This window comes from Cucurbita moschata, unplaced genomic scaffold (genome assembly GCF_002738365.1).
Source record: "Cucurbita moschata cultivar Rifu unplaced genomic scaffold, Cmos_1.0 Cmo_Scf00052, whole genome shotgun sequence".
NCBI classification, from domain to species: Eukaryota; Viridiplantae; Streptophyta; class Magnoliopsida; order Cucurbitales; family Cucurbitaceae; genus Cucurbita; species Cucurbita moschata.
Window position 1 is genome coordinate 209,149 of NW_019268568.1, and position 12,977 is coordinate 222,125.

The window sequence follows — 12,977 nt, forward strand, 5'->3', positions numbered from 1 at the left end:
TTTTTTTTTTTTTTTTAAGGTGTTCGTAGGTTGTTGGTCGAGGTAGAGGAGCTTTTGAGAGCTATTCGTAGGTTCCAGAGTGTCAGTCCCTTTTCAGTCTTTTGGAATCTTTTGTAAATTTCCTTTATAGTCTTATTTTGTAAATTTGAACCCTCTTTTTAAACATTTGAAAATTACTCTTCTCCTCTTATTTTAATTTTATTGGATTTTCGTTCTTTTATCTTTTACTCTTCTTTTCTCTTTTTTTTGTGTTTGTTTTCAATTTAGTCTTTTGGGTCACAGTCCGAGTTTCGAAGACTCGAAAATCGGGTCGTCGCATTCTCAATTAAAAACTAAAAAAAGAACATAAAAGGGAATGTAAGCATAAATACTTAAAAGACCAAAATGCAAAACAATTATCTAGAGATCCCCTTGAAAAGGGCAGGCTTTAAGACATAATAAAGTAAACAAACCTATTACTTATCTCCCTAAATAAAACTTATAAATTCATGAATAAATAAAACAATGTAGAAGCATAACATATGACGAACCAACAGACAAAATTCATGACCACTGTAAGTCTTTGCCCTCGGAATAAAAATAAAAAGGTTGAGTATTAAAAATTTTCAGTAAATAACATCTGAGGGTCAATTCTGAGTAATATATATGTATGAGCCTTCATAAGATTTACTCCAACGGATGAGAGTTGACACACAATCAGTAAAACTAACTCACTTCGAAATAAGACCTTATGATAATAGATGGACAATTGCCACAAAAACTTTCGGTATGGGTGTACACACAGACATGCCTTCTTCAAAATATACTATGTACTTATTTTTCTAATAGCTTTTTACATCTAAAAAAAAGGTCTCAGTTCTCCAAGACAAACTGAAATGACAAAAGACAGTATGTATATATAAAGCAAGATCACACACACACAATGTTCTAGTAAGAGACATACTAAACTTCGGGAGGGTTTGATGCCAAAGCCGTGTCCAACCTTTCTCGAAATGGGGTAGAATTGCAGTTGACCCTCTCATCCTGAAACCACAAACAAACAAACAAGTTAATATCACCACTGGAAGATGGATACATATGGAAGGATATCAAAAATACCTCTCTGATTTTCTTCTTCGTTTTCGTCGATCCCGAACAAGAGGAGCGTGGAATGGAATCTGCATACTCTTCTGTATGACTCCAGTACCTCCCAACAGTGCCTATGATGGGGATCTCCTCAGGACTCCGACTCCTATATCGCGTCGGAGTCGAAAATGCAGAGAACTGTCTAAGCTCTTCAAGAGTCAATGCTCCTAAAATTGGCCTATCTTCATAGCTTCTGGCTGAACTTGACCACATAGGTGAGTTTCCAATGGAGCTAGAATTACCAACGGATTTTGGTGTGGTTTCAGATTCAACCAACCAGTTTGAAAGGCTGGTATTGACCGTAATCTTGCCCTCGACGTGCTTTCTATTGCTACCGTCTTCTTTCAACTTTCTCATTGAACAAAAAGTAGGTTCCGGACTGATGAGAACATCAGAATCTTTGTCTAAATGATTAGTATTCTCCTTTTCTGGATGATCAACTGGAGGTTGTGCTATCACTTTTGCAGCATTCAACGAATGAGTATCATTCTCAATTGGATTACGAACAAAATCAACATTCTCGTCCAATGAAGCATTGTCAGGTTGAATATTAGAACAACGGCTTGGAACCGGACTGTAAACCTCATTCTCTCCAGCTTCAGATGCAAGAAAGTATCTTGTTGATCCCATTGACAAAGAAAAGAGAGAATCTGAAGATACTTGCTTACTTAATAACTTAATTTTTCTATTCCCATCACCAGCATCATGTTTTCGTTCTTTTTCATCTAAACAGCCCCCATTTACTACATATTCTTCATCATCACTGTTTTGGTAATTTGAATACCTATGATTGAGAGGTAAGGAAAATGCATTTGATATAGTTGAGCTTCTTCTTGATTCATCATATTCCATTCCACTCTTCTCCTTTTTCTTAATCTTATCCAAATTATTTTCAACATTCTTAGTACGAACCACTTTTACATTCTCAACAATTGGGTGTACTTTTTCAGTTGTGTGACGCAGATCAATCTGCTCTTCACGTTTTTCTCTGTTTATTAAAGAACATCTACAACAAAATTAGAACCACACCCCAAAAACTTTCCTCCAAGAACACACAAGGATGATGATTGAGGTGAAAATCCTTTTTGAAATTGATCATATTGTAACTCACATGCAAGAGCAGGGTTTCATAGAATTAGGAAATAACCTACTTATTTGATATCGAACCTTAATTTTCTATTGATAAGTCAATAGAAAAACTTAATTTCATTAATTTTAAATCTCTCTAGTTCCAAACAAGACAGAGAACTTGAAATTATTCTTGGATTTCAGATCATTTCTTTACCTTTCTGTACTCTGAAACTAAATTCGAAGAACAAAAAACGAATCTCAAAGAACAAAAAGTATACATAAGTGCAAAGGAGAATCAAACTCAAAATCGATATGGAAACTAAACAGAGAATCAACAAAATTCAGTACATGCTAAAAGAATCTCCAAAAATCTTACAGACAATTCTTATTTAGGTTAATCAACGAAGCATTAGCCACTTCCTTCGCTTTTTCCGATTCACGAACACCTTCAGAAGCATTAACAATCTACAAAAACACTCGACAAAAGATAGAAAAACAAATACACCGATCAGTAAGAAACAAAAACAAAATAAATTGTTAAGAATGAGAAATAGAAATAGAATTGGGATCGAAAGTATGATCTTCATTCATGTTTACCACGTTTAAATAGGATACAAACTATCAACTAATACCTAAAAATAGAAAAAATATATATCTAACTAAATCTGGTAAATAAATAAAATATACGGTTAATCAAATCTATACTAACAACTCCCTAAATATCTGAGATATATTCTAACTAATTATCACCGCAAAATATCCTCTTAATACTCCCCCTCAAGTTGGAGAGTGTATGTTAATCACCTCCAACTTGTCTTTAACTTGTCTTTACGGTAGGTCAATAACACCCAAGTTGTCTTTCACTCTTGTCTTCCCAGTAATGAAAATATCTGTCAAAAAATAGACCGCCTTTGATTGGTTTGCATTTTTAGACTTTCAAGAAATTATTGAATTGGTTTGCATTTTTAGACTTTCAAGAAATTATTGAATTTTCAAGAAAGATGCAAGACTCAGAAGTAGGCTGCCTTTGATCGGTTTGCATTTTTAGACTTTCAAGAAATTATTGAATTTTCAAGAAAGATGCAAGACTCAGAAATAGGCTGCCTTTGATCGGTTTGCATTTTTAGACTTTCAAGAAATTATTGAATTTTCAAGAAAGATGCAAGACTCAGAAATAGACCGCAATGATTGACTCGAGGATTGATAACTTGTCCATTTAATTTGATTTGGAACAAGTGAATATCCTCCCTGATCACTTGTTGGTGCATGCACAAATGCTTTAGTGGATAATGACACCAAGATCGGTGCTTTGGATCACTTGAGAGGCTATGAAAGAAAATACGAACATCTTGAATATGTCACCTTAGAGCTTGGTGAGAAATTTGAAGATGCTTATAACGTATTCTTGATATTGGATGATTGACGATGATAAAGACTTCACTGATTGGTTAGGGTTTGGCTTTAGGTTTAATACTCCCCTTGGACTCAGAGTCCAAGGGGTATTAGGAATACCACGATCGGTGCTTTGATATTAGGAATATCAAGATCGGTGCTCTGATACCATGTTAAGAATGAGAAATAGAAATAGAATTGGGATCGAAAGTATGATCTTCATTCATGTTTACCACGTTTAAATAGGATACAAACTATCAACTAATACCTAAAAATAGAAAAAATATATATCTAACTAAATCTGGTAAATAAATAAAATATACGGTTAATCAAATCTATACTAACAACTCCCTAAATATCTGAGATATATTCTAACTAATTATCACCGCAAAATATCCTCTTAATATAAATAAAAAAACTCCACAGAATGAGAAAAAGAGAAAAAAAAAACAACTCAAAAGCGATTACATGATTTGGAGGGGAAATTCCGACGGCAGACTTTCTCGGTTTTCGGCGCTTCAAACGACCAAAACAAGATCGAAAGCAGCGCATGATTAGGCGATGAAGAGAGGCGAAAAGTGGAAATCAAATAATAAAAAAGTAAGAAGAATGGATGAAAGAGGAAGAAGAAGAAGAAGAGGATTGGATTGAATGGGAGTGGAGTTTGGGTTTAAAGGGAAGAGGAAATGAAACGGCCATTGATGGTTTTGATGAATCTCTATGGAGAAATAAGACCGTTGGGAGGGTTGGAAAGGGCTTTTCTAGGGAGTTTTTTTTGGGTTTCATTCATTGATCCTAAAGTTTTTTAATAGTTTGTTTTTTACTCTAATTTTTTTTTTAATTTTATTTTATTACGGTTTTATTTTCAAAACGTCCATTTTAATCTATACACATGTTTCTAAAATAGGGTTATTTAAAATTTTGTCCAATTATTCATACTACAATAATTCATTACGTCAAAATTTAATATTTTGACGTAAGATTAAATTTATTTTTTTTTATACATTTTTATTGCTCCAAAAGTTAAAATAGAATATAATTAGACTAATTTTACTGAAATTATTAGTAACACGTCTAAATTATTTAAAAATAGATAAAATGGGAAGAACAAACGTTTAAATTATTTAGGGAGTGGTTTCGTTTTTGGTGTATTAACATGAAAGAAAATTATTCAAAAAATATATATATTAATAATTAAATTTAGTTTAGGTATTTTTAATAAATCTCAAATTTATTTATATAAAAATATTTAACATGTATTAAAATTTTATTTATAAATATTTTTTTCATGAAAAATAATTTGGAAGTCAAACAACAAGGCAAGTTGTTTCCTTATCATACCATCGCAGTACTAGAAAATTTCTCGATACTCAAATATTAAACAAAAAGTATCAGATAACACCCATTTTCTCGATACTCAAATATTGAACAAAAAGTCTTAGATAACACTCATTTTCTCGATACTCAAATATTGAACAAAAAGTATCAGATAACACCCATTCTCGAAATTTTACGGCACACACACATGAAGCGACTAGTACTATATTCATGCCAAGGGGTCAATAAGAGCTTCTCTTAAGGAGTCTTGGTTTTTTTTTTTTTTTTTTCACAACAAAGAAAACGTAAAATTTATACTTGGTGATGATCTGGTACAAAGATTGGGGTCTAATTTTGACTTGCACAACCAATCTATAATTGAAAATCAAATAGGAAATAAGCTACAAAAGAAGAAGAGACTGCTAAAACCAGTGGATCCTCTATGCTCATATGATCTTTCAATGTGAAAAATAGAGACAAATACAAATAGGAGATAAGCTTACCTCCTTGATCTGTTGCAGGAGGATCTCAAAGTGGCAAGGCTGCAGAAATCACCTATAAAAGATTACTCTTCTACGTTCTCACTCATTTGAATTCCTCCATTTCCGCCCTTAGCAGCTTGTTTCTTAGGCTTCTTGTTCTTTGCTTTCTTTGCTTTCATGCGGCGTTTCTTCTCATTGGCATCGACCCATGTGTAATCGGATGGTATGTGAAATGGGTCGATTTCATCTTTATACCGATTGCTGTCGCTGTCGCTGGATTGCCCACCTCGGCTTCCTTTCATCCATGAAATCCATGATGATGATGATGAGGATCCCTCTGATTCCTTGGACTTGGCATCCTGGAAATGTGCTGGACTTGACAGTGGGGTTGCAAATTCTTCAACCGGATGAAGCTCCTCAAATTTTGTGAAAGTAACAAGTACTCTAATAGTTGGGACAATGGGAATGGCAACCTACAGAATGAAGCATATTGATTTGTTGTTATTATTTAATACGAATCCAATTTTGTTCATAAGAATTAAGATGGGAACATTTTTTCCTTGTGTGTGTGTAGTGGTTGTCAAGAGCTGACCCTTTTTTGTTTTTAGGAGTTTCATATGACAAGGTCAGATCTGAACTTATTAAGAACAGGAAAGAAATGATGTTACTTAAATAAGATTAATGGGGGTTTTTCCATTTAGTTAATAAACCAAGCTAACTTTTAATCTCTCAACAAGATACGCTAACACTTTTTACTTTTTTTTTTTTACAGGAATTCAAAAAAACATCTCAAAGAAAATAGACCCTTCAGATCCCACGTCAGTTGGGGAGGAAAACAAAGCATTCTTTTTTTTTTCTTATAAGATAAAACGAAGCATTCTTTATAAGGGTGTGGAAACCTCTCCCTAGCAGACACGTTTTAAAAATCTTGAGGGGAAGCTCGAAAAAGAAGGTTCAAAGAGGATAATATCTGCTAGCGGTGGGCTTGGGTCGTTACAAATGGTATCGAGCTTGACACTGGGTGATGTGCCAATGAGGAGACTAAGCCCCAAAGAGGGATGGACACAAGGCGGTGTGCCAGCGAGGATGTTGGGCCCTAAAGGGGGATGGATTGTGAGATCCCACATCGGTTGGGAGGAGAACAGAGTATTCTTCATAAGGGGGTGGAAACCTCTCCCTAGCAGGCACGTTTTAAAAACCTTAAACCTTGAAGGAAAGCCCGAAAGGGAAAGCCCAAAGAGGACAATATCGGCTAGCGGTGGGATTCCTAACATTTTCCCGACGCAATGAACCTCTTTGGGTAAAGAATAAAGGAGCATATAATCTCATGGAGTGGTTCACATCACAGAATAATAGAGAATTAAAGCAATAAAAGTAAATGATAAAAAAAACATACGTGCGATGAGGAATTGAAACCTTTGCACGATAATCTTAAATTAAGTTACCTTCACTGGAAATGTGCCATGAGGCAGTTTGGTTGTTAAAAGCTCTCTTAGTCTCCTGATAGCTTTTACCTTGTTGGCTAGGATGTCAAGAACAGGCAGAAGCTCATCTGTTTTTAAAGTAAAATCTGGTGTCAACCATAAGACTGGTCTTAAACCCTTTTTATACTCACTTTCATGCTTAGATTCATTGGTGATTCCTTTCTTCTTTTTCTTCTTATTGCTTTTATCTTTTCCCTTCTTTGCATCCCCCATATCTTCTGTGGATAATTCAGAACCTAATTTTTTATGATCAACTACTTTTTGATTGGCACCTTCCGGAGCTGATTTTGAAACTTTCTTCAAAATCTTTGGATCATCAGGATCATCGTTACTTCCCTTGCCACTCTTCTTGTTCCAACCAAACCAACTCTTCTTCTCCTTACTAGCACCATTTGGGTCAGAGTTTGTATATGAACTTACTGAACCATTTTCTTGGCTTTCACAGGCAACATGTTCCTCATCCTCACCCACATCATCAGAGTTTCCCATTCGAAGCGCGGAATCCAACTGCATTTTCTCTTCTGCAGTCAATACATCATCAAACTCATCATTTTCAACACCATTGGCTAACCTTTCTTCGTCATCACCAGCAAATAGCTCCTCATCGGTCATAGCTCCAGGTACCCGCCTTGACTTCACACTCACCATCACATGAGGCATATCATATATTTTCGCCTTCCAATTTCCGACCATCTCAGTCCTCTCCTGGCGTCTCCAATTTAGATGGGGAACAAGCTCTGCTTGAGTAACATCAATGCCTGGCCTATACATATTTGTCTGCGACATAAGGGTCACTTCATGGGCAACTTCTGCTTCCGTTGGTTGAACACCAGCTCCTTCTAAAGCATTTGTAATTTCCTTCTCCTTATGAGCAAGAACAATCAATGAACCTGGAGATAGCTTCACATTACCATCCTCTGAACTATAACCCTCACCTAGAAAGAGAAATGTTTGATCAGAACGCTGAATTCGAAAACCATCGAAACCAGCAAGGGTCATATCAGCTCGGAGATTAGAACCACGCTTCCAAATGCGATAAGTATCTGATGGGGCGATTCGTCCAATAAAAGGAATAACAGAACTCTCGAAATGAAAAGTTATCTCCATGTAAAATTCACGAATTCGGGCAGCAGAAGCAATAATACGAGGAAGCCTACGACACCATTTTGCCCAAGCCAGAGGCTGGTAGTGTCTAGCAATTATCATCGCTATTGTTTCTTCTCTTGTACAGACTGCTTCCTGGAGAGCATTCCAACCATAATCATTCTGAAGGCTCCAATCAGCACCGGCTCCCATCAAAATTTCAGCTGAAATCGGGTCTCGAAGCCGTACTGCAAGGTGAAGAGGGGTCTCCCGACCAGGAACATCACGGCGATCAATTGCAGCAGAAACAGCATCAGCTTGGAGCTCAGCAGAAAGAGATTCCTCTTCAGTATTAACCTCACCAGCCTTCGCTAGCCTAGGTAGGGATGCAACAATGCACTGGAGAGAGGCATAATCTCGACGAATAACAGCTAGATGAGCTGGACTATGCGAGTATTTCGAAAAATCTTCCATGATGTTCGGCTCTTGAATATCACTAACTTTGATTCCTAAATAACCACTGCTCTCATTCTTGGGAGAAACTCAAATTCAGATGTCGAGCTAGTTCCTAGCTCGAGATGCACAAGCAATTTCTAGAACTTAACTCAAAAACCAGCAGACATTAGGCATTTTCCAGCTACAAATTCTCTGAGAATCTCCTCTGCCCGTAGCTAGACAACAGAAAGAACCTAAAATCAGATTGGTCACATACCTTCGTCGTCCTCAAATCTCGACCATTTTAGCAGCGAACTGAACGGAAAGATACCACTCAAACAGCCTGATCTCGAACTCTGCTGCCTACTGCGACACAGTGAAGCAATCACAAAACGAAATCCATTCGTTTGATGAGCAAGATACAATACAAGCTTCAATTCGATTGACAAACATTTCATTATCAAAAAACAGGATTAAAAAACACTCCACCAAAACTCAACAGAACAACAAACAAATTGGCACCAACACCGAGTTCCATTCAAAATCTCCGAACCAAAAAGCAAAAAAACAACAGAAAAGAGAGCAAAACAGTTCCACAATCTTCCACATCGACTTCCGCAACAAACAATCAAACAAACAAAGAAGAAAAAACACAATTCTCCCTGGAAATATGTGAAGAAATTAAAGGAGAAAGCAAGAGCAGTAAAGTAAAGTAAGAAGAAGAAGAAGAAGAAAACAGACCGCAAGAAAATCGGGAAATTGGAGGCGGATGAGTGTGGGGTGGTCAGTGTGGTTGCGTGGCTATCTCTCTCCTCTCCATCGGATTGAGCTCCGTAAGCTCATGGGTAAACGAAACAAACCTAAAGAAAGCGAATGAATCGGACGATTTGGATCTGAGAGAGAGAGTTTGGGTCCGGACCTTCTTCGCCATTTATGTTAACAAGTACTACGTTTTGGTGCGCAAAGCGATTCCCCTCTAGCTCAGATCCCCCCCCCCCCCCCCCCCCCCCCCNTCCTGCTTTCAGAGAGATGGTTACACAGTTGACCTTTATATTCTCTCGATTTTACGAATATGCCACTAAGTCTAAGTAAAATTGCATGATTCACACATCTGCACATGAACCCACTACGCACCTCCTAGGCCTGATTATAAACTGGCTTACGCTCATGCTATTAGAAACCAACAAAAGGAAAAGAGCAGATGATGTCAGGTCCATACAAAATATACTTGGGAAGTACTCCGTGTTCGTGACATACAATATGAATGAGGTCTTGCATTTTCAAATCATATGAAGAATGCGTACCCCAGATGGAGGAAGAAACTATAGCACTAGAACAAAATCAAACTTGGGAATTAGTGCCAAGACCCAGAGATACCAAACTCATCTCTTGCAAGTGGGCTTACAAAATAATGCGTACCCCGGATGAATCAATCGTGAGATACAAAGCTCAGACTATAGATTCAAGGTTCTCTCAAGAATATGGACAGACTACGATGAAACGTTTAGTCCAGTGGCAAAGATCATTATCGTACAAGTTCCTCCAGTACTTACGGTAAATAAAGATTGGAAATTATGGCAGATGGATATGAATAATGCTTTCTTGCAGGGAGAGTTAAACAGAGAGTTCTACATGTACCAACCGAAGAAATTCGAAGACGAAGTTGGAGTCATTGATCAATATATGCAAAATCCGAAGAAGCCTCATTTGGATGCGGCTCGACAGACCTTGAGATATGTCAAAGGTATAATCAATTACGATCGTTTATACAAAAGAAGCGAAGACTGGAAGCTAGCGGGATATAGTGATGTCGACTATGCAGGAGACCACAATACCTGAAGATCAATCACTAGGTATGTGTTCAAGCTTCGTTCGAGAACAATTTTTTGGTGTAACAAAAGACAACCAACAGTATCATTGTCAACTAGAGAAACAGAGTACAGAGCAGCATCTGGAGCAGCTCAGAAAAATACATGCTTAAAACTTTTGATGGAAGATTGGCACCAGAAAATTGAGTATCCAATATCACTTCATTGCAACAATCAATCTGCGATGCGCCTAGCAGAAAATTCGGTGTTTTATGCTAGAACAAAGCATGTGGAGGTGCACTACTATTTCATTAGAGACAAGGTCCTAAAGAAAGAAGTCGAGATGCAGCCGATCAAGACAGATGACCAAGTGGCAGACTTGTTTACAAAAGGGCTGAATAGTGTCAAACATGAGAGCTTTCGCTGTCAGCTCAACATGGTGCAGCGAATGAGGACTAGTGGTGAGGGGGAGTGTTGAAATATCATCACTAGCCCAATAGAGTCAAGCCCAATTATTGTACGAGCGCAGTATATTTATTAGATTTTAGGAGAAATAGATTTAGATATTTTAGGAAAAAGATTCAGATTGGTTAGGTCTAGATTTATGAGTAGACTCCAGTACCCCTCCACCCTACCTACGTTATTCATCCAAGAAATCCATAAACAATAAAAAGTAATAGTATTCTACTGAGTGTCTTGTATTCTCTTCTCGATTGGTGTTAATAAAGAGTGCGAGTGTTTCCCACAGAGAGTTATGTTCAACATTTACTTCTCGAGCTACAACTCTTACCGTCTTTCTGTATAGTTCAAGCTCTTGTCCTTTATAGCTAAGCGGCCTAGAGTTTTGTTTTTTCTATTTTCCCTTTTCGGGCCTTCACACTTTGACTTTTTTAGTCACGGTCGAAATTCGAAATTTCAAAAATATCAGCTCGTGACATTTCTAAACTCTTCTCCTCCAATCTATTGAAATTTGCTTTCAGGAGACTCCCATAAACCTTGACTTTGTGTTCGAGTCATAGTGACGAAGACCTTGTTAAAGAGATTCAACCATGGGAGAAAATGGAACAAGTAGATTAAAGACTCCCAGCCAAAACTTTTTTCATATTTTTTAAAATAAATTTATTTAACCTTTTCGTTTCATTTAAATGTACATAAAATCCAAGTCGATTCCAATACTTTCACTGCGTGAATGAAACATTCATTCCCAACAGAGTTTGCTTGACCTTGATCGTTTGGTTCGCTTTCATGATAAATGTCTCTCAACACAAGTAATATTTCCTCTAATCCACCTTTCTTTTAGTGTGTCTGAACAATTAAAACGTTTAAATAAGTATTTTTCAACGTTTAAATAATATGAATCTCGTTTTGATCTAATGCTAAAGATTCTTTATTCTTTATAAGAATATAAAAACCGACTCATTTTAAGAATTTTGAAGAAAAGTTCGATAGGAAAAGTCTAAAGAAGATAACATCTATTAGCGGTGGACTTGAATCGTTAGTAAGGCTAATGTCCATGTTATTGAAAGGCCCACCAATGTCATCATTTCCCATGCCACAAGGCCTACATTCTGTCAGCCTGTCTTACAGCAGTCCTCCAATCAGCCCCCTCTGACAACGGCAAGGTTTATCCTATCCCCTATTCTACTAAACACGCTTAATTTTGATAATTTTTTTTTGTACTTAATAAATAGTTATAAATTTAAAATTATTGAGACAAAATTATTAAATATTAGAAATTTGATGGTATGATTAAGTTGGGGTAAATTAAACTTTTAAAATGTGGTTTATTAACAAATTTAATATTTTTCTTCCAAATTAAATTGTTATTATTCTTGATTAACATACGAACATATTCGGAGGGTTAGGTTTTAGCGTAGGGACAAAGTGAAGATGTCATTTTCTCAAATTCTTTGTCCCGTTACGATCACGACATTAATAACTAAGATGTGACCTCGAATGATGAATTTTGTACCTTTTTTTGATGATTGGCATTTGAAATAATATTTGTTATCTTATTCACTGAGTTATGTTCAAATTGGTCGTAAACATTCATACAATAAATATTTCACTACTTTTATTTTTTATTTTTGTAGAATTAAAAAAATCACATTTATTTAATAATTTGAAATACAATAATATATATTTTTTATTATAAACCCATAATATTTTTTCTCCCAATTGAAACTAGTTTTCTTTTTTTATTTTTGTAGAATTAAAAAAATCACATTTATTTAATAATTTGAAATACAATAATATATATTTATTTATTATAAACCCTTTTTTTATTTTTGTAGAATTAAAAAAATCACATTTATTTAATAATTTGAAATACAATAATATATATTTATTTATTATAAACTCATAAACCCATAATATTTTTTCTCTCAATTGAGGCTCGACTAGTTTTCTTTTTTTTTTTTGTAGAATTAAAAAAATCACATTTATTTAATAATTTGATTTATTTATTACAAACCCATAATATTTTTTCTCCCAGCTCGACTAGTTTTCTTTTTTTTGTAGAATTAAAAAATTTATTTATTATAAACCCATAATATTTTTTCTCCCAATTGAGGCTCTGGTGTAGAATTAAAAAAATCACATTTATTTAATAATTTGATTTATTTATTATAAACCCATAATATTTTTTCTCTCAATTGAGGCTCGACTAGTTTTCTTTTCTTTTTTGTGTAGAATTAAAAAAATCACATTTATTTAATAATTTGATTTATTTATTATAAACCCATAATAGTTTTTCTCCCTTTTTTTTTTTTTTTTTTAGA

General features: G+C 35.5%; 2 protein-coding genes across 6 annotated transcripts; both read right to left on the reverse strand.

The window, feature by feature from the left end:
* Positions 1-773: 773 nt before the first annotated feature.
* On the reverse strand, positions 774-4,343 carry LOC111436168. 2 transcript variants are annotated; one of them, XM_023073876.1, is made up of 4 exons: positions 4,057-4,343; positions 2,573-2,661; positions 1,099-2,131; positions 774-1,023 (listed from the first exon to the last, which is right to left on the reverse strand). In XM_023073876.1, the coding sequence occupies exons 1-4, from the start codon at positions 4,138-4,140 to the stop codon at positions 943-945; spliced, it is 1,287 nt and encodes a 428-aa protein (XP_022929644.1). In that variant the 5' UTR covers positions 4,141-4,343; the 3' UTR covers positions 774-942. The 2 variants fall into 2 exon arrangements, with proteins under 2 accessions (XP_022929644.1, XP_022929645.1); XM_023073877.1 differs by having other exon boundaries at positions 775-1,023; positions 1,099-2,113.
* Positions 4,344-5,096: 753 nt separating this feature from the next.
* LOC111436166 lies at positions 5,097-9,404 on the reverse strand. Of its 4 annotated transcripts, none has more exons than XM_023073875.1 (4): positions 9,131-9,404; positions 8,667-8,752; positions 6,833-8,522; positions 5,097-5,860 (listed from the first exon to the last, which is right to left on the reverse strand). In XM_023073875.1, exons 3-4 carry the CDS (start codon positions 8,426-8,428, stop codon positions 5,471-5,473), a joined length of 1,986 nt encoding a protein of 661 aa, XP_022929643.1. In that variant the 5' UTR covers positions 8,429-8,522; positions 8,667-8,752; positions 9,131-9,404; the 3' UTR covers positions 5,097-5,470. The 4 variants fall into 4 exon arrangements, with proteins under 4 accessions (XP_022929643.1, XP_022929642.1, XP_022929641.1 ...); XM_023073874.1 differs by having other exon boundaries at positions 8,667-8,755; XM_023073873.1 differs by having other exon boundaries at positions 6,833-8,752.
* Between the last annotated feature and the right edge of the window lie 3,573 nt (positions 9,405-12,977).

What these genes read in the sequence shown, in the direction of transcription:
- LOC111436168 (XM_023073876.1), bottom strand. Translation starts at nt 4,140, where the DNA reads ATGCGCTGCTTTCGATCTTGTTTTGGTCGTTTGAAGCGCCGAAAACCG. An exon ending in GAATTTCCCCTCCAAATCAT is followed by an intron (nt 2,662 to 4,056) that starts GTAATCGCTTTT and finishes GTGTTTTTGTAG; the next exon opens with ATTGTTAATGCTTCTGAAGG. An exon ending in AACCTAAATAAGAATTGTCT is followed by an intron (nt 2,132 to 2,572) that starts GTAAGATTTTTG and finishes ATTTTGTTGTAG; the next exon opens with ATGTTCTTTAATAAACAGAG.
- LOC111436166 (XM_023073875.1), bottom strand. Translation starts at nt 8,428, where the DNA reads ATGGAAGATTTTTCGAAATACTCGCATAGTCCAGCTCATCTAGCTGTT. An exon ending in ATGGCACATTTCCAGTGAAG is followed by an intron (nt 5,861 to 6,832) that starts GTAACTTAATTT and finishes TTCATTCTGTAG; the next exon opens with GTTGCCATTCCCATTGTCCC.